The 22594-nt window shown below is 43.0% G+C and overlaps 1 protein-coding gene across 1 annotated transcript in view; it reads left to right on the top strand.

Moving 5' to 3' along the window:
- Positions 1–549: 549 nt before the first annotated feature.
- LOC115480953 (disintegrin and metalloproteinase domain-containing protein 10-like) overlaps positions 550–22594 on the top strand; it is a 261843-nt gene continuing 239798 nt past the window's right edge. The window contains exons 1-2 of the mRNA XM_030219937.1: positions 550–619; positions 13060–13204. Coding sequence (XP_030075797.1) covers positions 550–619; positions 13060–13204 — 215 coding nt within the window. The remainder of the gene's footprint in view (positions 620–13059; positions 13205–22594) is intronic.

Genomic DNA, 22594 nt, shown 5'->3' with positions numbered 1-22594 from the left:
CAAATCTGGAGTGCTAGAACATCAGGAATGGAATGAACTCTGGAACATGTCTGGGAAATAAGAAGAAGACAGTCCACACAGCCATAGGGCCCGGCCACCAGGAGGCGAGGCGAGCGCAGGCATGGAATACAGTCACAACCGTGACAATGGGCCCTCGTGACACATGAAATTCCACATTCCGAAATCCAGTGGGAGAGTGGGTGTTACATTAGTAAAAGGACCCCTATATTTTTAGTACATCACAGCCTACAAAGATTCAAGTTTTCAGCAGGACCAGTTCAGATATGAGAACATACAGCAAAGTAGAAGGCAGTAATTTACTATTCAAGAGATACTGTAAAGAAATATATTTAAGGGTTTTTTTTATTTCATTTTGCCAGATAATTGTATTATTTAATTGAACTCGAAATACTGTTCAGTCTACAGATGCAAGTACATGCAAGCATGGTCTTGTTTCTGTTCCATATTAAAGTGTGCATACCCGGAAGCGCTCAGTATGTTAATTTTACACACCTTGAAGGTACACCTAATAAGAGTGTTTTTAACACTATGCAGGCTCATCAGTGTTTTCTATTTCTCTTAACATCACAAAGCTTTTATTTGACAGCAGTTACCTCGGGTGAGTATACTTTTTGATTTAACAATATAAAGCTATCGTTAACATTGTTAAATTTCATTTAACAGAGATAAATGTGGTTATAAAATGCTTCTTTGAGTGGGTTGAAAGGTAAGATTGTCTCAACCTGCCCAGTTTCGTAAGGCATTGCTTCATGTAATGCTGTGGGAGCCCTGCAAGCCTTCTTTGTAAAGGAGCAAATTATGTTTAGGGACTGGGTGTAAAAAGGGTAAAATAGGTCTTGTTAAGGTGATATGGGCTTTATGAGGTGTGTGTATGTGTTCAGAGATACCAAGAGAAACAACACGTGAGCAGAGGACAACAAACCAACCAGAAACACAATTAGAACATCACAAACATACCTAAATCTTCACCACCCTAGCTGCAAGGGACTCAAATACAAATTTATGGATCCAGCTTCTCCTATATAAGCATGCAACTATGGAATGCATTACCGAAAGCAATAAAGACAACGCAGGATCACCTTAACTTCCAGAAATCACTAAAGACCGATCTGTTCGAGAAGGCATTAGTTGCCTACTGATCCAACTTAAGTGCCTGAACTCAGCAACACAACGAAACCAAAACTTGCAGTGAACAATATATTTCTCTTCCTCTCTTGATTCTCTAATGTATCTGTAACAACATCACTCTGTATTTGTTTCATCACCAGAAAAGCTAACACCTCATGGTACTATGTAAGCCACATTGAGCCTGCAAATAGGTGGGAAAATGTGGGGGTACAAATGCAACAAATAAATATTTAAAGGCAACAGGAGCTTGCTAAATTATACAAAACTAATTCCATAGGGGAATACACTATAGAATGCTTATTTTATTTCAGTTTATTTATTTAAAACATTTCTAAACCACAATATCCAATTGTCCTAGTCGGTGTACACAATTGTCCTAGTCTGGAACATACACAGTGACAGATACAAAAAACATAGAAGAATATACACAACTACAAAGAATCAAAATGTTATCAATAGAAATCAAACAAAATAAAACATGGAAAAGAAAATAAGATGATAACTTTTTTATTGGACATAACTTAATACATTTCTTGATTAGCTTTCGAAGGTTGCCCTTCTTCCTCAGATCGGAAATAAGCAAATGTGCTAGCTGACAGTGTATATAAGTGAAAACATTCAAGCATTACTATGACAGTCTGACAGGGTCATAGTAATGCTTGAATGTTTTCACTTATATACACTGTCAGCTAGCACATTTGCTTATTTCCGATCTGAGGAAGAAGGGCAACCTTCGAAAGCTAATCAAGAAATGTATTAAGTTATGTCCAATAAAAAAGGTATCATCTTATTTTCGTTTCCATGTTTTATTTTGTTTGATTTCTATTGATAACCTTAAGAGTGGACTAACACGGCTACCACACTCCTCTTCTCAAAATGTTCAATTCGGTATTTTTGAAACCTGTTTTGCAGATGTTTATGCATTTTGTTTGCAATGTATTCAAATCGCTAGGGGGGTGTCGGGGATGTTGCGGAGGTGGGAATAGGGCGGGCTTAGCGTGCCTAACATTTGGACATTTTACAGCCATAATGGAACAAAACAAAAATGTCCTGGGCAAACATTTAAATGCTTGGGGCTAGACTCATTTTTAAAATGAATAAGGGGCAAAAATGTGCCCTAAATTTATTTATTGCATTTGTATTCCACATTTTCCCACCTATTTGCAGGCTCAATGTGGCTTACAGAGTTTGTTATGACATAGTCCTTCCATGATATCAGGTACATAAGTACATAAGTATTGCCATACTGGGAAAGACCAAAGGTCCATCGAGCCCAGCATCCTGTTTCCAACAGTGGCCAATCCAGGTCACAAATACCTGGCAAGATCCCAAAAAAGTACAAAACATTTTATACTTCTTATCCCAGAAATAGTGGATTTTCCCCAAGTCCATTTAATAATGGTCTATGGACTTTTCCGTTAGGAAGCCGTCCAAACCCTTTTAAAACTCCGCTAAGCTAACCGCCTTTACCACATTCTCTGGCAATGAATTCCAGAGTTTAATTACACGTTGAGTGAAGAAATGTTTTCTCTGATTCGTTTTAAATTTACTACATTGTAGCTTCATCGCATGCCCCCTAGTCCTAGTATTTTTGGAAAGCGTGAACAGACGCTTCACATCTACCCGTTCAACTCCACTCATTATTTTATAGGCCTCAGCCGCCTTTTCTCCTAGCTGAAGAGCCCTAGCCGCTTTAGCCTTTCCTCATAGGGAAGTCGTCCCATCCTCTTTATCATTTTTGTCGCCCTTCTCTGCACCTTGTCTAATTCCACTATATCTTTTTTGAGATGCGGTGACCAGAAATGAACACAATATTCGAGGTGCGGTCGCACCATGGAGCGATACAAAGGCATTATAACATCCTCATTTTTGTTTTCCATTCCTTTCCTAATGATACATAACATTCTATTTGCTTTCTTAGCCACAGCAGCACACTGAGCAGAAGGTTTAAACATATCATCAATGACGACACCTAGATCTCTTTCTTGGTCCGTGACTCCTAACGTGGAACCTTGCATGACGTAGCTATAATTCGGGTTCCTCTTTCCCACAGGCATCACTTTGCACTTGCTCACATTAAACGTCATCTGCTATTTAGATGCCCAGTCTCCCAGTCTCTTAAGGTCCTCTTGTAATTTTTCACAATCCTCCCGCGATTTAACGACTTTGAATAACTTTGTGTCATCAGCAAATTTAATTACCTCACTAGTTACTCCCATCTCTAGGTCATTTATAAATATGTTAAAAAGCAGCGGTCCCAGCAAAGAGCCCTGGGGAACCCCACTAACTACCCTTCTCCATTGAGAATACTGACCATTTAACCCTACTCTCTGTTTTCTATCTTTTAACCAGTTTTTAATCCACAATAGAACACTACCTCCTATCCCATGACTCTCCAATTTCCTCTGGAGTCTTCATGAGGTACTTTGTCAAACGCCTTCTGAAAATCCAGATACACAACATCAACCGGCTCCCCTTTATCCACATGTTTGCTCACCCCTTCAAAGAAATGTAGTAGATTGGTGAGGCAAGATTTCCCTTCACTAAATCCATGTTGACTTTGTCTCATTAATCCATGCTTTTGAATATGCTCTGTAATTTTGTTCTTAATAACACTCTCTACTTAGTATTGTATAGAGATTAAATAAGAGAAGAGAAAAGGAAGGTGTTAGGCAGGATAGTATGGAAGGTGGACTTTAATAATTAGAAGGATTAGTGAGGTAGTTTTGTGAGGTTATGGGTTCTCTTTGTAGGCTTTGTTGAAGAGATGTGTCTTCAAAGATTTAAGGAAGTTGGTTATTTCGTCAATAGCTTTCAGGGCTGTAGGTAATGCATTCCACAGCTGCGTGCTCATGTAAGAGAAGGTGGTGGCGTGTATCAGCTTGTATTTTAGTCCTTTACAGCTGGGGAAGTGCAGGTTGAGAAATTTGCGGGATGATCTTATGGCGTTCCTGGGGAGCAAGTCCATGAGGTTTAGCATGTAGATCGGGGCGTCTGCATGAATGATTTTGTGTACAATCATGCAGATCTTGAACGCAATGCGTTCCTTGAGTGGAAGCCAGTGAAGTTTCTCTCTTAGGGGTTTTGCACTTTCGTATTTGGTTTTTCCAAATATGAGTCTGGCGGCGGTATTCTGGGCTGTTTGGAGATTTTTGATAGTCTGTTCTTTGCAGCCAGCGTACAGTGCATTGCAGTAGTCCAGATGACTTATTGCCATTGACTGTACTAGGGTATGGAATATGACCACTGAAGAGAATCAGGAATGACCCTCCCTTACTCCCTAATGGTCCCTGACCCCCCTCACACCCCCCACCAAAAACAAAAGTGGATAGAAAAATTACTCACCAACCTCTATGGCAGCCTCAGATGTTATAGCCAGGTCTATCAGAGCAGCATGCAGGTCTCTGGAATAGTGGAGTGGTCAGTGCAGTGCACCTAGACAGGTGGACCCATGTCCATACCCCCCCCCCTACCTATTACACTTGTGGTGAAAAGTGTCATATAGGTCCTCCCTGTACCCATAAGGGCTATTGTAGTGGTGTATTGTTGGGGGCAGTGGGTTTTGGGTGGGTTTAGGAGGGCTCAGAAGACAAGGGGTTAATGGTGAGATGTGTACCTGGGAGCATTTATATGAAGTCCACAGCAGTGGCCCCTGGGGTGCTCCATTGCTCTCTCCTGTGATGTATGGGGGAACAGTCTACTAAAAATTCTGGACCCTCTGACATTCCAGTGCCTTGATTGTATGTGTTTTAAACTTTTGCTGGGTTTTTTCAAAAAAATAAAAGAGAAACCAACAAAGCCCAAAACCTAGTTCAAAACGGTATTTTTCCAAAAATGAATATTTCCTATTCGGATTTGGTATGTTTAGCACAAAACGTCCAAAGTCCAACTTAGATGCGCTATTGAAAATGCCCCTCCACGTGCGCTGACCATCTGAAGAAAAACACACTGAATTGTACAGACCAAGTTGACAACTTTATGAACTGTTTTTTTTCCAGGTTACTGTTAGTAAAGCAAATTGTTCAATTCTTAGACTGCTGACTAATCTTTGGAGTTGAAGTGCCCAGAGAAAGAGTACCCTTGGCCTACCAGAGTTATTCTGGCCCCGGCTTGCACCTAGCTCGAGTGATCCAGCACATGGGAGCTGTGTGTGTGCAGAAGTATTCTGGTTGTGTGACCCCAGTCCCAGGGGGTGTGAGCGAAACACCAGGGTGGAACTGAGCCAGAGGTGCGGGGTTACATACATCTGTAGTGTTTTGTGCAGAATTACCCCTGAAATCCCTTCCTGCCTTTTCCTTTCTCAGGCCTCAGCCTCTCTCTCTCTCTTTAACTCTAATTCTGTCTGCCCCCCCAAAGTCTTCTCCTGCATACAATACCCCCACCTCTCATTCTTTCTCCTCCAGGCACACACCCTACCTCTCATTCTATTTCCTCCCCTCCCCAGCTATCACTGTATCGCTCCCTCACCCATGACACCAGTGTTGTTCAAATTACTTAAGTGAAAGTACAAATAAAAGTGAAAAGTATAGTGAAGAACGCATCAAAAGTTAAATGAAAGTTAAAAAATTATTGCCTAATAAAATACTTTTTGAGTGAAAAGTAAAAGTACTGCAACTATGGTGGATGGAACTATTGTTAATGTTTTTATCCCAATACCTTTACTGTTCTACAATTCAATCCACTTTGCTTTTTGTAAAACAAAATTTTGAAAATGAGTGCCACTCATGCAAGTATGCTTGTGAGTCATTAATCCAGCACAGCTAAAAAGGTGTTCATCAACTGCACTGGCAGGAAGTGGAGTGATCAGTCTGATAAAAATTCCAAAGACAGACTAGGCTGAAAAACTACTGATGTCTTCTGACAGGGTCTGCAGGTGTTGATCAAGGGAATCTCTGTGTGAATGCTTTATCATCATCATTGTCATTATCAGCTGCATTAGTAGTGAGCAACTCCACTGTTCTCGTAGGCTATATTCACTGAACAGCAAAACTTAATATGAGATGATCCACAGTTTGAATGACAAGGTTAAGATATTTATTCACCACAACACACCATCTAAAAGCCCAACACAGCCATGTTTCGCCCATGCAAGGGCTGCATCAGGGACTCACAAGGACCAAGTGGTGTATTCAGGTGGCTCCACCTACTTGGTAAAAGCAGATCTCTCTGAAATAGCAGCATGCAATGACTTTCTTCGTATGATATGCTCTTTGCATCAAATTCTGCACTGTACAGTTGCATAGAATTCCCCCCAGGAATAAACCATAAGAAGGAGAAGGGCTTAATTTGTAGACAAAAAGGCAGTGGAACTATGGAGCCAGGGAACAGGTCCGGTGAGCCAGGAGCAAACAGGACAAGAGGGGCTAGATTAGCCAGAGGACACCCCTACTGCTCTTGAGTCTGAAAAGAAGTGGCTTAAATTCAGAAGGAACAGCCTAGAATGCTCAACATTTTAAATTCTGTTGGTCCTTGGAATCTTTCAAAGGATTGATTTATATTTCTGGTTCTGTGACACATTACAAGAAGTTCTACAGGGAAAAGTATTCAAAGTTTTACCCTGCAAATTAAGATTGGTGAATCTTAGTGCATTAGTTTATTCTGCTTAGCAACCGTTCTCCAAAGATATGTATATATTATAGTGAAACTGATGAGTTACGTGAGCTGTTGCTGGAAGGAGCTTTTTCTAAGCTTAGCATTTTTTTCTCTTCAACAAATTTTCTTTTGTACAATTTGTATTCTCACTTTGGTTCTTTTCATGGTGAGCATGTCATTAAAACACAAAATCTACAGTAGACGTAATGTCAAGTACAAACATAGAAACATGACAGCAGATAAGGGCCAAATGGCCCATCCAGCCTTCCCCTCCTTCTTTTCCTAAGGGATCTCATGTGCCTGTCCCATGCTTTCTTAAATTCTGACAGAGTCTTCATCTCCATGACCTCCACTAGGAGGCCATTCCACGTATGCACCATCCTTTCTGTGAAATAGTATTTTCTCAGATTTCTCCTACACCTCTGTCTTCTTAACTTTATCCTATGCGCTCTCATTCCAGAGTTTTCCTTTATTTGAAAAAGGCTCACCTCCTGTACATTAACGCCACTGATGTATTTAAACATGTCTATCATATCCCCTTTCTCTTGCCTCTCTTCTTGCTTATACATGTTGAGGTCCATAAGCCTGTCCCTATATGTTTTATGATAGAGACCATTTACCAATTTGGTAGCCACCTTCTGGATTGACTCCATCCTCTTTATATCTTTCTGTAGGTGTGGTCTCCAGAATTGCATGCAGTACTCCTAATGAGGCCTCATCAGAGATATATACAAGGGCACTATCACCTCTTTTCCAGCTGGTCATCCCTCTCCTTATGCACCCGACCATCCTTCTGGCTTTGACCGTCGCCTTTTCTACCTCCTTGCCCACCTTAAGGTCTTCGGACACAATCACCCCCAAGTTCTACTCTTCTTTTGTACAAGAAGCACTTCACCCCCTATACTGTACTGTTCCCTTGGATTATTGCAACCCAAGTGCATGACCCTGCATTTCATAGCGGTAAATCTTAGTTGCCAATTTTCAGACCAAGTTTCGATAGATCCTTCCTCATGCCATTCACTCCCTCTGGGGTGTGCACCCTATTACAGAGTTTGGTATCATCTGCAAACAGACAAACCTTACCAAACAGCCCTTCCGCAATATCACTCACAAAGATGTTAAAAAGGGCCGGCCCGAGGACAGATCCCTGCAGTACATCACTGATAACATCCCTTTTCCTCTAAGCTAGCTCCATTTACCACTACCCTCTGTATCCTCCCATTTAACCAGTTTTTGACCCAGTCAGTCACTTAAGGTCCCATACCAAGGGCACTCAGTTTATTTATCAGTTGCCTGTGTGGAACCATGTCAAAGGCTTTGTTAAAATCCAAGTACACCACATCTAGCGCCCTTCCCACGTCCAACTGTTTGGTCACCCAGTCAAAGAAATCAATCAGATTTGTTTGACACAACCTGCTTCTAGTGAAGCCATGCTGCCTCGGGTCCTGCAGTCCATTCAGTTTGAGAGACCTCATGGTCCTCTGCTTTAGAAGCATTTCCATTAGTTTACTCACCACAGAGGTCAGACTGACAGGTCTGTAATTCCCAACCTCCTCCTTCCTTCTGCTCTTGTGCAGCGAGACCATATCTGCCCTTTTCCAGTCCTCCAGGACCACTCCAGACTCTGAGGTATTGAAGAGGTTAGACAGGTGGTCACATGATCGCCATGGCCGGGAGCAGTCGCACGATGTTGTAGCTCCTGCGAGTTAGCCACTGACCTGCATTTAAGCAGCTTATTTGTTTGCAGAAACATCCCAAACCGAATGTAGGTGGACAGTGATTTACGGTTGAGTACTACAGGGTGCTTTCAGAAGGGAGTGTAGTGGAATATGGCATCAAAACCACCACAGAAAGATGAAAGCGGCAGAAGGGCACAGAGCATAAGATGGCAGTTACTCGTGCGCCTTCAAGCCCTGCGGGGAACAATGTTTGGACGACTGAATTAGCGGCTGAAGTGAAGGCGGCGGTGGAAGCCGCGTTGGATGCTAAACTACAATGACTGTTGGACAGACCAGAGGAGGCACATGAGTGTATTGATAATGTATGTCTGGATCTTGATGAAGGTTTGCAGCGTACCTCCACACTTGAAAATCAGACGTGAGAGTTGGCTGTGGAGAGGGAGCCACTACAGCAAAAAGTGACTGATTTGGAGCAAAAAATAGATGACCTAGAAAATCGGTTGAGGCATAATAATTTATGTCTTATAGGATTATCTGAGATAGTTGGAACACTAGATCTCGTGGAGTTTTTGGAATCCTGGCTGCCCTCAACACTAGCCTAGAATCACAACTGCATCATTTCTGGATTGAAAGAACTCATAGGCTGGGCCCAGCACACGCCTCGAGGGCGAAACCGAGTGGCAGTTCTGAGAGTGTTAAACTGTGGTCATAAACAACTAATACTTCGAATCATCCGAGGAGGAATCCCTTTAAAATACCAAAATTAAAAAATTCTCTATTTTCAAGATTATTCGTTTCAAGTATAGAAACAGAGAAAGAATTTTGCTTCCGTGTGTACCTCGCTGGTTAAACTTCAAATGCGTTTTGCCTTGATGTTCTCCGCAAAGCTCCGGATTGATCATGAGGGCCAAAGTCGCTAGTTTACACAGCCAGGGGATGCGGTTACATTTTTGGAGTCATTATCGAAGACCTGTCCTACTCAGAAGACAGCTTTGTAAGGAAGCCCGAAAGAATAAAGAATGACTGAGGATCTTTATTATTTCAAAATGTATGTCATTTGAGCGGGGACAGATAGAAACCGATATGATTAACCTGTGCAGAATAGATTATGATCACGGATAGGCTCTCATAGCATTCAATCTCGTGGATTTCATTTTCCCCTCTCCATTCCTTATCCTCTCCCCTCCCCCCTTTTTTTTGGGGGGGGGGAGATGTTTGATTCTCATTTATATACTTCCTAATTTATGCCATCTAGTTAAGGATGTATAACTGAAGAGAATGTTCAGAATATTTTAAGTACGCTGTTAATGTGTGTGGGGGGGGGGGGGGGGGGAACATAACATTGGATCCCAAATGTTATCTCTGGATGGAACTTACTCTATCATTGAAGGGGATGATTATTCTGGGGGGAGGGCTCTGATCTGGGGAACACATGAGTATGTATGATAGATGAGGTACAACTGAGGGTCGTAGGGGTGGATGCTTTTCCCTCTCTTGCAGGTGTCCTTTCATCTTCCCTCTTATTCTTCCCTCCTTATTCTCCCCCCTTTCCTCTTTTTTTTTGGGGGGGGAGAAGATGATAGGGGAATCGAGGCATGGGGGAGGGGTATCACTTTATTATCGCTTCTTAGGTAGGTGTGGGGAGGGGGAGATGGTCCTATAGGATACCTCTGCCTTGGCGGTGGTCTGCTAGCTATGCTGTTAGGAATATGCTAATATTAATACTATATTCTTGTTAGTTTGGATACTTTTTCCTAAATGTTCTAATCTTCTTTACCTTACCTTTTCAGCTACTTTGTTTGAGAACCAAAGTGGCCTTACTTTCCTCTTACTCTTATGTAATTTTCTAACGTAAAGGTTAGTCGCCTTAAAAATAGCTCCTTTCAGTTTCGCCCACTGCTGTTGTACTTCCTTCTGCTGTTCCCATCCAACCAACTCTTCCTTGAGAAATTCCCCCATCTCTGCAAAGTTAGTTCTTTTAAAATCTAGGACCTTCAATCTTGACTAAGCCCTCTCCCCCCTTTGTCTTAATATTGAACCATATCATGATCTCCCAACATAACATCAGAAACAATGTCCTTGTTTGTAAGCACAAGGTCTAGAATAGCTCCATCCTGCATTGGTTCCATCACCCACTGCTGAAATAATTCTTTCTGTAGAGAATCCAAGATCCTTTTGCTTCTAGTTGACCCTGCAGCAGGGACGCCCCAATTGGCGTCAGGTATTTCTGGAAGAGGGCTACATGAATGCAAAATCTATTCAAGCATTTTGTCTTACGTTCATAGCTTATATAAAGGGGAAAACACCCCCAAATAAATAATGTCAAAAGAATATAGGAGTGATGACAAAGTGGCAATACTCTTAATCATATAAAGTAATATACTATTATTTATTGTGGGACAGAGAGGCATCAGATGGTAATAGGCATCAGGATTTACGCCAAGTAAAATAGTATAAATGGTCATGACTAAATTTGGTCATGTGGAGAGGCGCTCAGCATTATTCTATGTACCGCATTGAAATTTAAGCCTATTCTATAAAATTTAGGCATACTTTAGAGAATACACCTAGGCATATTTTTTTCGTGCAGAATTTTTAGGCACCATATATAGGGCCCCTTTTACCAAGCTGCGGCAAAAGGGGGCCGGCACTGGCATCAGCGAGTGTTTTACATGTACGCCAAGGCCCCCTTTTACCGCAGCTGGTAAAAAGGAAGTCTCACTTTCCAACAGGAAATGCCCGGGTGGCAAGTAAAGCGCTTGCCACATGGCTATTTCTGGAGGGAGCACTTACCGCCTCCCATTGAGGTGGCGGTAAGGGCTCATGCATTAACCCGGCAGTAACCGGGCAGTGATTGCCGCCAGGTACACTCCAGCACTACAAAAATAAATACATTTTTGAAGCGCCAGAAATTACGGTGTGCTAGGGGTCGGAAGTACCACCAGGCTGCAGCAGTAGCCCAGCGGTACTTCCTGTATAGCAAGCGGTAAAAGGAGCCTATAGAGTCTAGCCCTTAGCTTCCCATAGGATAGCATTTAAATGTACCTTTTTATGATAAATTGTAGGTTTTTATCCTGTTTATCAGTCACATAGTTTTATAATATCTTCTAAATGAACAAACTTCCACCTTTTTAATAATCTTTTTACAAACACCATTTTTCAATTAATTCATTAGGTCTCTAGTGTCGCTTGTCTCTTTTCAGCACACTTTTACATTGATCCTAACTTTGGTATGTACTAACCATTTTTATTTCTATTATTTCTATTTTTGTGAATTCACAACATTTTATCATCACCCTTCTTTTTCCTTGGATTTTATTGATTTTGTTTTAGTTATCACCTCTTACACAATTTTAATATAAATATCCCACTAGCCCTTTCATTATGTGTGGGTACTTACCCATGTACATGCACATTTTATTGTAGACATGCTTTGTCACTTTTTATACATTTTATACATCTGTACTAGTGTTCTATTTGTTTTAAAACATCTGTTTGGTTTCGCATACTATGTACTGACATTTACATTTTTAAAAATATGTTGTAATATTTGTAGGGACTCCTGATGAATGCAGAGGCTGAAATATAGACTGTGTTGAGTCCATCTTTGAGTGAAGTTTGCTGTTTTTCTTTAGGGGGAGATTCTACATTTGGAGCCTAAAAAATTGGCGCGGAAATCAAAGCCAACTAAGCGTATTCTATAAGTGGTGCCTAGATTTAGGCACAGTATATAGAATATGCTTAGTTAATATCTCACGCCCAAAACTATGCACCTCCATTTACACCAGTGTAAATGTGACGGAAATCCTGGTGCATAGATTTAGGCGCACTGGGCTATATTCTATAACTATGTGCATAAATTTCAGAACACCCACGAAACTCCCATTTCCCTACCTATAACCACTCCCCCTTTTGCCTGTGCACATTAGTAGTTAGGAACACCGCATTACAGAATGCACTTAGTCAATTGTGTGCATAAATTCTAATGATTACCAATTAGTGCTCATTATTGTTAAGAGCTGTTAATGCTGATTAGCTTGTTAAGCTAATTAAGTTACATACTTAGTTATAGAATATGCTTGGATTTTGGCAAGGATCTCTAGGTGCGCTATATAGAATCCAGGGTTAATGTGCTATCTTCAAGCAAACGCTGGTGTATATATGAATAAAGGACTTGTGCTTCTATCTTGATTCATCTCATTGGTCATTCCCACTGCCTTTTTTCTCATGCACTAACAGCAACATTAGCGCATGGTCATTAATGCAAAGAATATAAAGTCAGGGTTGTTATGGCTACAGTAAAAATGGCCTTAGCATGCAAGGAAGACCTGTGTAAGGGCGCACTAAGGCTTAGTAAAAGGACCCCTAAGTAATTTTAAGCATTTCAGGCTCTTGATCAGTTGTACTGTTTGTAACAGTTCTGTATTAAGGGCTCCTTTTACAAAGCTGCACTAGTGATTCTGGCATGGCAAATGCGATGAAGCCCATTCAGTTCCTATGGGCTTTGTTGCATTTGTCACACCGGAATCGCTAGTGCAGCTTCGTAAAAAGAGCCCTAAATGAATGAAAGTTTAAAAAAAATTGATAAGCTATTGAAAAAACCCACTAGCTGATTTATTCCCTTTTTTTCCCACATTAGGAGAAAATGCTGAAAGGTCTTCCATAAAATATTTTGAAAAGTTATCATATGATAGAGAGGTTTTGGATCAGAAACACCAAAGAGCGAGAAGAGCCACTGAAGAATATGAGAAACTTGTTCACTTGGAATTTCATGCATATGAGAGGTACTTTTCAGATATTCAGCTTGATAGTCTACCATGCAGATTTTAAGGACAGGATTAAAATATGCAAAAGCCTACAAGTCTGTATGTATACCTTTTAAAAATCTTTTGCCCTAGGCTTTAATTTCCTACAACTTGTGTGAGGAGAAAAAAAATTCCGCAGAAAGAATTATACAAGCAAAAGCCAATGAATTTTACTGTATGTCTTTTTTCAATTTTTTAAATTGAGAGATCAGTTTTCAAAAGATATAAGTGTTAAGTAGTAGTAGTAGCCACATAACCAGCCAGTTATCCGGTTGGAACTGGGGACTAAAAAGTGCTCCCCCACCTGCTCATAAAATAACCTACATTCAGTAGTGAATTTCTACCAGGTTGCTAATAGAAATCAAACAAAATAAAACATGGAAAAGAAAATAAGATGATACCTTTTTGTATTGGACATAACTTAATACATTTCTTGATTAGCTTTCGAAGGTTGCCCTTCTTCCTCAGATCGGAAATAAGCAAATGTGCTAGCTGACAGTGTATATAAGTGAAAACATTCAAGCATTACTATGACAGTCTGACAGGGTGGGAGGAGGGGGGTGGGTAGGAAGTATGCATGGGGACATCAAACACCCAAAAGAAAGGACTTAACAAGGATCTGGGGTTCCTAGCCCATTATAAACCATAAAGCTGTATGTCTCTGTTGATCACCCTCCCCTCACCTATCCACACCCACCCTGTTAGAATATCAATGATATGCTTTGATGTCCCCATGCATACTTCCTACCCACCCCCCTCCTCCCACCCTGTCAGACTGTCAAAGTAATGCTTGAATGTTTTCACTTATATACACTGTCAGCTAGCACATTTGCTTATTTCCGATCTGAGGAAGAAGGGCAACCTTCGAAAGCTAATCAAGAAATGTATTAAGTTATGTCCAATACAAAAAGGTATCATCTTATTTTCTTTTCCATGTTTTATTTTGTTTGATTTCTATTGATAACCTTAAGAGTGGACTAACACGGCTACCACACTCCTCTACCAGGTTGCTGAATGACCTGGAGGCTTTCTGAACTTGTTTCCTTTTCCCCATTGCAGCTCGAGTCATTGCAGCTTGAGTAGAAAGTGAAGGCTGCCACTGACCTGATCTGGTACCCCACTTTTCTTTTTTTTAGAAAATTACCAGAGGTTGCACAGTTTCATAGTTTGAGAATTTTTAGTCATACCACAAGGGGCAGGACTGGGGAAGGATAGGATGGCTGAACAACACACTGGCAAGGCACCAGCCCTATATTTTCAAAGGGAAATTCTATGTGGGAGACTTTTTTAAACATGTACTTACAGGCCCATAGGCTTTAAATAATTAATAAAAATAATTAAAAAAAAAACAGAGAAAAGCAGAGAAGAGACATTGGGACCAAAGCAATGCTCAGACAAGAAAGGTAGAAAAAAGTATTTTTTTCTGACTTTAATAATTGTAATATGTCAGCTTTGCATATCAGTTTCTACTTTTATTACTATGAAAATTATTGAAATCAGTTTTGTTTAAGGAGGCTTATTCCCCAGGTTTAACCTAACTTGAATTAACTATTACTATAAACTCAGATCCAAGGTCAATAATTACCTGTCATTATCACTTGCCTTTTGATGTTTAATTGTTATTTTATATCTTTATTCTCAATTTGTATAATTGTTTTTCTTGGACTGTAGCTTGCACTACAGACTTTGTAAGGCACTTTGAGCCTGCGATCAGTGGGAAAATGTGGGATATAAATGTAATACTAAATAAAAAATGACAGGCTTTCTGTATAGGTCTGGAATATGTTTGTTTTTTGCATGGTTTTTACTGGAGCTCAGAAAGGAATCCTCCTCCCCCCCTCTGTCCCCACTACTTTAGTTATGGTGATAGAAGGGGCTCATCTTAAATTTTACACCTGGGGCCCATTCAGTCTTAGCTATGCCACTGGTTTTGTGGCTGATTTATCCTGCTGTCCATGGAGGACCTACTTTACAGGTAAGCAACTTCAACTTCACTTTCTCCATGGACAAAGAGAATATAATCAGCCATACACCGAGATGATTCCCAAGCTGAGGGGGCAAAAATGGTTGGTATGTTGTATTTAGATAGGCAACCCTTGAAAAAACAGGGCTAGGTTGAAGTCCATGTTTGTGAAGTTCTTAAACTGTGACATTTAATTGAATAATTGGCTTCATTAATTTTGGATTTTTAGTTTATATTTTTGTGCTAGTTCATGTTTTTTATTTTTGTTTCATTTTATGTATGTTTTTATTGTGAGCTGCTTAGTGTTAGGCAGGATATAAATGTTTTAAATAAATAAATAAAATGAAACCTAACTCAAGCTGGAACATAACTATACATCATAAAGCCTCTTTCACAATACAACACTCAGATAATCTGAGTTTCTGTGGAAAACCAACTTGTTTTCTTGAGCTTAACATAAACATATCTAAGAGGGATTCTAGAGTTGAGCAGTTGGCTTGGATGGGCAGACACTGATAGGCCATGTGGTATTTAATATAGGTAGGGTTACCATCTGTCCTCCTGCCCCCCATTCTACCTGCCCCTCCCCCACCACAATCCCTTTTCGGTTCCCCTCTAATGAAGAGACCATACCTTTTTTAGTTTAACTGAACCTGAGTCTTAAAAGTAACCTGTATAAACTGCCAGCATAATGCTCCCTTCCTCAGTGCCCCAGCACCTGGGGGAATCCTTGTCATAGCCCTGGCAGCTGCTACCTTCAGTCACCACAGACACCTTTCAGTAGTCACCCGCCAACCGCAAATTAGCCTCACACATACACCACAGCTCATTGTCTGCATTTGTGTTAAGAAGACTCCTCACCTGTAATTAAACTCTGACATTTGTTGCCAGAGAATGTAGTAAAAGCGGTTAGCTTAGCAGGGTTTAAAAAGGTTTGGATGGCTTCCTAAAAGAAAAGTCCATAGACCATTATTAAAATGGGCTTGGGGAAAGTCCACTGCTTATTTCTAGAATAAGCAGCATAAAATGTATGGTACTGTTTTGGGATTTTGCCAGGTACTTGTGACCTGGATTGGCCACAGTTAGAAAGAGGATGCTGGGCTTGATGGACCTTTGGTCTGTCCCAGTATGGCAATACTTTGCACCTCTCCCAACCCAATGAGTCCAACACCCTATGTAATGCTTCATCATTTACTTGTTTCTTTAACAGCAACATTTAAACAAAATTCTTAGGTGCAGGTTTCCATCACTGCAACTTGCGATCAATATTTACACGGCAAAAGATTGGGAGATTGAGAAACTCACAGGCTCCAAAGGAGTGTTTTCTGCCAAACATGGATATTCCCTTGTGCTCTTGCATCCCCTGCCCCCCTCCCCCCCCCCCACACCCAATACCTGCTGTCTGCCCTGGTATTGAAATAAAACTACCCTCTATTGACTATCCACTTCCCCTGTGCATCCATGCATCATAACATTATGATGGCTGACATCCTGCACCGTGTTAATGTTGGCCAAGGTGGATGTGGCCCTTCTAACCTCTTAGTTCTAATCTAATATGGATTTTTTCTTATTGTCTTCATCAGACCAGTCCAGAATCTCTGGATTATGGCCTTCTACCAGTGGATGGAGACAGAGAAATAAAACAGTTTTGTGTGTTTTTCCCTATAATGGCACTGTGCAATGTTAGGTCTTCAGTATTTTCTCTGCCTCTAGTAGATGATATAAACATACCATGCAATTTCTGGATTATTTTATTTATTTATTTTATTTTTTAATTCCATTTGATATACCACCGGTCGCCAGGTGGCATCTAGGCAGTTCACAATAAAATCTCAGGAGAGCATTAAATTAGAGGGTAAATAAAGATATGGAGAACAAAGAGCAAAAGAAAAATGATGGAGAGAAAGCTTGACTAAAAAATCATAGGCACTAACTCCTGGATCAGCTAGAGAACCAGTTTTCAGTGTAGCTGATTGTGATATTAATAAAAAAAAGAAATCCCTGAAGAGAATTTGTAAGGGGATACTCATGGGAGTCTGAGTTCAACCCATTCCCCCTCATTTCTTGTGCCTCCTTTTACTATACAGTTAACTCAGGGGTGAGCAACTTTGGTCTTCAAAGGCCACAACCCAGTCATGTTTTCAAGATTTCCCCAATGAATATGCATGAGATCTATTTGCATGCACTGCCTTTCATTGTATGTAAATAGATTTCTCCGAGGACAAGCAGGCTGCTTGTTCTCACGACTGGGTGACGCCCCTGGATCGGTAATCTTCCTAGCAACAAAAAAGTTGCGAGCCCCCACGTGAACATACGCACTGCACATGTGCGACTGTCTTCCCGCCCGAAGTGTGAGCGTGCTCCTCAGTCTTTCTTTTTCCGCGGTTCAGAATGGCTGTTTATGGTCGCTCTGTGCCCCTGAAAGGCCCCCGCTGTGTTCTTTTGCCACGTTCATTGCGCTTTTCGCGTTCATTCGTTTACGCTCTTCTGTGTTGTTTTGGTTTTTTTTTTAAAGTCCTTTATTTCGAGTTTTTGGCTGCAAGTTTCCTTTCTTTTTCGTCGGCGGCCATTTTGGCCGCCCGGATGGGTTTTTATCCTCTTTTTGGTGCTTTTTTGGCATCATCACGAACTTTGACCTCGCCGGCGTGATTTTTCCGCCCATGTCATCGAAGCCTGCCAGCGGCTTCAAGAAGTGCACTCGGTGCAGCCAGACCATCTCGCTGACTGACAGACACGTTTAGTGTCTTCAGTGCTTGGGAGCAGGCCATCATCCCACTGCCTGTATGCTTTGCCTCCAGCTTAAAAAGCGGACCCAAGCAGCGAGAGCGGCTCAATGGGACTTCTTATTTGGAGCCAGGTCTGGTCCCTCGACGTCGACGGAGCCAGCGGTACTGAGGTCATCGGTGGTGTTGATGTCGGCATCGGAGGGTGCATGGACGTCTGGAGTGCAGGTAATGGCTGTCCAGAGACCCCAGGCTGGTAGCAGTGAGCCATCGAGTAGGTCTCCACCTGCCTTGAGAACTCCTGCTGTGCAGGCCCCCCGGGACCGACCTTCTTCGGACCCAGCCCCGAGAAGACGTCTGGATTCCACGTCCTCCTCGTCGGTACCAGGAGGTACCGGTACCGTGCTTCGAGCGAAGGCGAAGAAGCATTGGCATCGGTCACCTTCCCGTCACGGTACCGAGAGCTCCAGGGCGCCACGGAAGTCGGCCTCCGAGAAGCGTCGACGCCGAGAGGACCGCTCACCCTCTGTTCAGGAGGTGTCGATGCGCTCTGCTCCGGACAGCCCGGTACCACCTCCATGCCCCAGGCAGGTTCTGCAGTCGTCGCCGGTACCGGCTCCACTTCCTTTCTCGGCAGCCACTCTAGACGAGCGCCTCGAGGCCATTCTTCCAGGTATCCTGGAAAGGGTGCTGTGTTCATCTGCTCCGGTACCAGGGGTGCTTGCGCCCTCAGTACCGTCGACGGATGTGGTGGCTGGCTCCCCACCCGTGGTGCGGACTGCGACGCCGGTACCGCTTGCGGCATCGGCATCTGCTGCCACCCCAGTGGACTCTCCGCCGACGTCGCTGGAGGAAGCTTCGTCGCCTGCGGCACAGGAGTCTACTTCTGGGGATATCTAGAGCACTCACTAATATTTATAAGTTTCAAGATATATATATATTGAATAATTCTCCACCAGTTGCCCTATGAGGCAACAAGATTCACGATTGCAATGAATGAAGGGAATTAAGTATATTTATTGGAGTACATTAACCTGCATTACCAGGTTTAAGATCATATGTATACAATCGCAGTGAGAGGTAAGAGTCTTCCAGAGAATCTGTGCTTAAAGTAGGGTAGCAGGTTTTTAAATCAAAGGTTTTTAACTTACAGAAAAGTCTTTGTTATAGGAGCTGAGTGATGAGCCGCATGGTTACAGGAGAGGTCCTCATGAGCTGCAGGTCCCCAGAGCAGCAGATCCCAAAGCAGCAGATTCCCAAGAGAGTGAGCTGGGCTGTTTCCAGGCCTTTTATAATGTTCCCTGAGTCCTGGATATTGAAGTTTGCAGAGGATCTTGGGTATTGTAGTTTGCAAGGGGTCACATGCCATCAGCCCATTGTCTTTTTTTTAAATCCTTTATTAATCATTTAACAATTCATACAACAATGTGATTATGCAATTCACATTCAGATAACAAGAAAATCACTTTACATAAAAATGTGAGGAAACAATGAGAACTATTTTCCATCCACTATAAAAAGAAAAGCGATTCTAAGAAAAGGAAAAAAAAATATTAAATTATTATTACACACTTGCTACCTCTAAGTTCAGACTCCAGCCTGCTATGTAGGAGGGCATGTAACAGTCACTTCAACTCTAGCATCTAGGAAATCTTTAAGCTGTTTAGGGTCTGCAAATTGAAATTGTTTGCCCTCAAGCAATACGATACATATACAAGGAAAACGTAAAACATAATTTGCTTTCAAGGCTTCTACTCTGGGACGCAGTTCCAAAAAGGCCCTACATCTAACTTGTGTCGGCCTAGAAAGATCAGGAAAAATCCTAACCTTGGAGCCCATAAACAGTTCATCTAAATGCCTCAGGGAAAGTCTTAACAGCCCATTGTCTTTATATGTGCTGAAGTCTTATCTGAAGGGGGGGGAGAGCACTGAGTCCTCTGTGGGAAGTGGTTTATGGCTTCCTGTTTATTCTTTCATTCTGAGTCAATAGCTGGAGTTACACCTTCCCAGACCCTCTGTCTGCTGGTGGAGATATCTTTGTGATCCTTCAAGTACCCACCCAGCCAAGCTTTTATTAACAGTCCTTCAAGTGGGAGGGGGAGAGGAAGTTTGAAGACTTCTGAAGTAGTGCCTTTTGTCCTTTTAAATGTTCCTAAAGGGAGGGGGAAGAGGGGCTTGAAATGAAAGCCAGTTTCTGCTGCAGTTTCAATACGTTTTTAAAGCTGTACAAATATATTGGTATATATATTTGTATCTGATCCAACACAACATCATGCTACATATATTTCAATAATCCTGACAATTAAACTGATACCATTACATCGGCACCGCCATCGAGGATCTGGTTCCTTGGCGTCGAGACGGGCTAGGATTCGGACTGAAGTTCATGAACTTATGTCCGATACCGAGGGTGAGGCCTCGTGGGAGGCAGAGGAGGGCCCCAGATATTTCTCTGACGAGGAGTCTGGTGGTCTTCTCTCTGGTCCTACCCCTTTGCCAGAGAGAAAGTTTTCTCCCCCTGAGAGTCTGTCTTTCTCATCCTTTGTACGAGAAATGTCTGCGGCCATTCCCTTCACGGCGGTTTCGGAGGATAAGCCCAAGGCTGAGATGTGTGAGGTCCTGGACTACCCTTCCCCCCCTAAGGAATCGTCCACTGTTCCCCTTCATAATGTCCTTAAGCAGATATTGATGGCGAACTGGACGAAACCACTAACTAACCCCCACATTCCCAAGAAGATTGAGTCCCAGTATCGGATCCAGGGGGACCCAGAGCTAATGAAGACCCAGTTGCCTCATGACTCTGGTGTTGTGGATCTGGCTCTCAAGAGAGTGAAGAGTACGAGGGAATACACCTCGGCGCCCCCGGGGCAGGACTCTCGGACTCTGGACTCTTTTGGGAGGAAGGCCTACCATTTTGCAATGCTTGTGTCCAAAATTCAGTCTTACCAGCTCTACACGAGCATCCACTTGCGGAACAATGTGTGGCAGCTGGTGGACTTGGTCGACGAGCTCCCGTCGGAGCAGGCCAAGCCTTTTCAGGAGGTGGTCAGGCAGCTGAAGGCGTGTAGGAACTTCCTGTCCAGGGGTGCCTACGATACTTTCGATGTCGCATCCAGGGCTGCTGCTCAAGGTATAGTGATGCGCAGACTCTCATGGCTGCGTGCCTCTAACCTGGAGAATAGAGTTCAGCAGCGGATAGCGGATGCACCTTGCCAGGGGGATAATATTTTTGGAGAAAAGGTCGAGCAGGTGGTAGAGCAGCTCCACCAGCGGGACACCGCATTTGACAAATTCTCCCGGACGTCTTCAGCATCTACAGGTAGACGTTTTTATGGGGTCAGGAGGAATGCTCCGTACGCCTATAATAGACGCAGGTACAATCCACCTGCCCGCCAGTCTGTTCAGTCTAAACCCCAGCGTGCTCGTTCATGTCAGCAGCGTGCGCCTCCGCAGGCCCCTGCAGCTCCCCAGCAAAAGCCAGGGACAGCTGTGCCGGACGATCTGCCGGTTGGGGGGAGGCTCAAGTATTTTCACCTCCGGTGGTCTCTTGTAACCTCCGAACGGTGGGTTCTTCAAATAGTCCAGTTCGGATACTCCCTCAATTTGATTTCAACACCTCCAAATTGCCCACCGGGAGCTCAAACTTTCAGCTTCCAGCACAAGCAAGTACTTGCAGAGGAACTCTCCGCCCTTCTCAGCGCCAATGCGGTCGAGCCCGTGCCACCGGGGCAGGAGGGGCTGGGATTCTATTCCAGGTACTTCCTTGTGCAAAAGAAAACGGAGGATGCGTCCCATCCTAGACCTAAGGGCCCTGAACAAATATCTGGTCCGAGAAAAGTTCAGGATGCTTTCCCTGGCACCCTTCTTCCCATGATTCAGGAAAACGATTGGCTATGCTCTCTGGACTTAAAGGATGCTTACACTCACATCCCGATACTGCCAGCTCACAGACAGTATCTTCGATTCCGTCTCGGAACACAGCATTTTCAGTATTGTGTGCTGCCCTTTGGGCTCGCCTCTGCGCCTCGGGTGTTTACCAAATGCCTGGCGGTCGTAGCGGCGTTTCTTCGCAGACTGGGAGTGCATGTGTTCCCCTATCTCGACAATTGGCTGGTGAAGAACACCTCGGAAGCAGGAGCTCTACAGTCCATGCATATGACTATTCGACTTCTGGAGCTACTGGGGTTTGTGATAAATTACCCAAAGTCCCACCTTCTTCCAGTTCAACGACTCGAATTCATAGGAGCTCTGCTGGACTCCCAGACAGCTCATGCCTATCTTCCTGAGGCGAGGGCAGACACTCTTCTGTCTCTAGTCTCCTGGGTAAAAGCGTCTCAGCAGATCACAGCTCGGCAGATGTTGAGATTGCTCGGCCACATGGCCTCCACAGTTCATGTGACTCCCATGGCACGTCTTCACATGAGATCAGCTCATTGGACCCTAGCTTCCCAGTGGTTTCAAGCTACCGGGGACCTAGAGGACGCCATCCAGCTGTCCACAGATTTTCTCCAATCTCTCCAGTGGTGGACAATTCGATCCAATTTGACCTTGGGATGTCCTTTTCAAATTCCCCAGCCGCAAAAACTGCTGTCGACGGATGCATCCCTCCTGGGGTGGGGGGGCTCATGTTGATGGGCTCCACACCGAGGGCAGTTGGTCCCTCCAGGAAACACAGTTTCAGAT

Source organism: Microcaecilia unicolor, chromosome 11, assembly GCF_901765095.1.
Source record: "Microcaecilia unicolor chromosome 11, aMicUni1.1, whole genome shotgun sequence".
Taxonomy (NCBI): Eukaryota; Metazoa; Chordata; class Amphibia; order Gymnophiona; family Siphonopidae; genus Microcaecilia; species Microcaecilia unicolor.
Note: the sequence above shows the minus strand (reverse complement) of the source record. Positions and strands in the feature narration are given on the sequence as shown.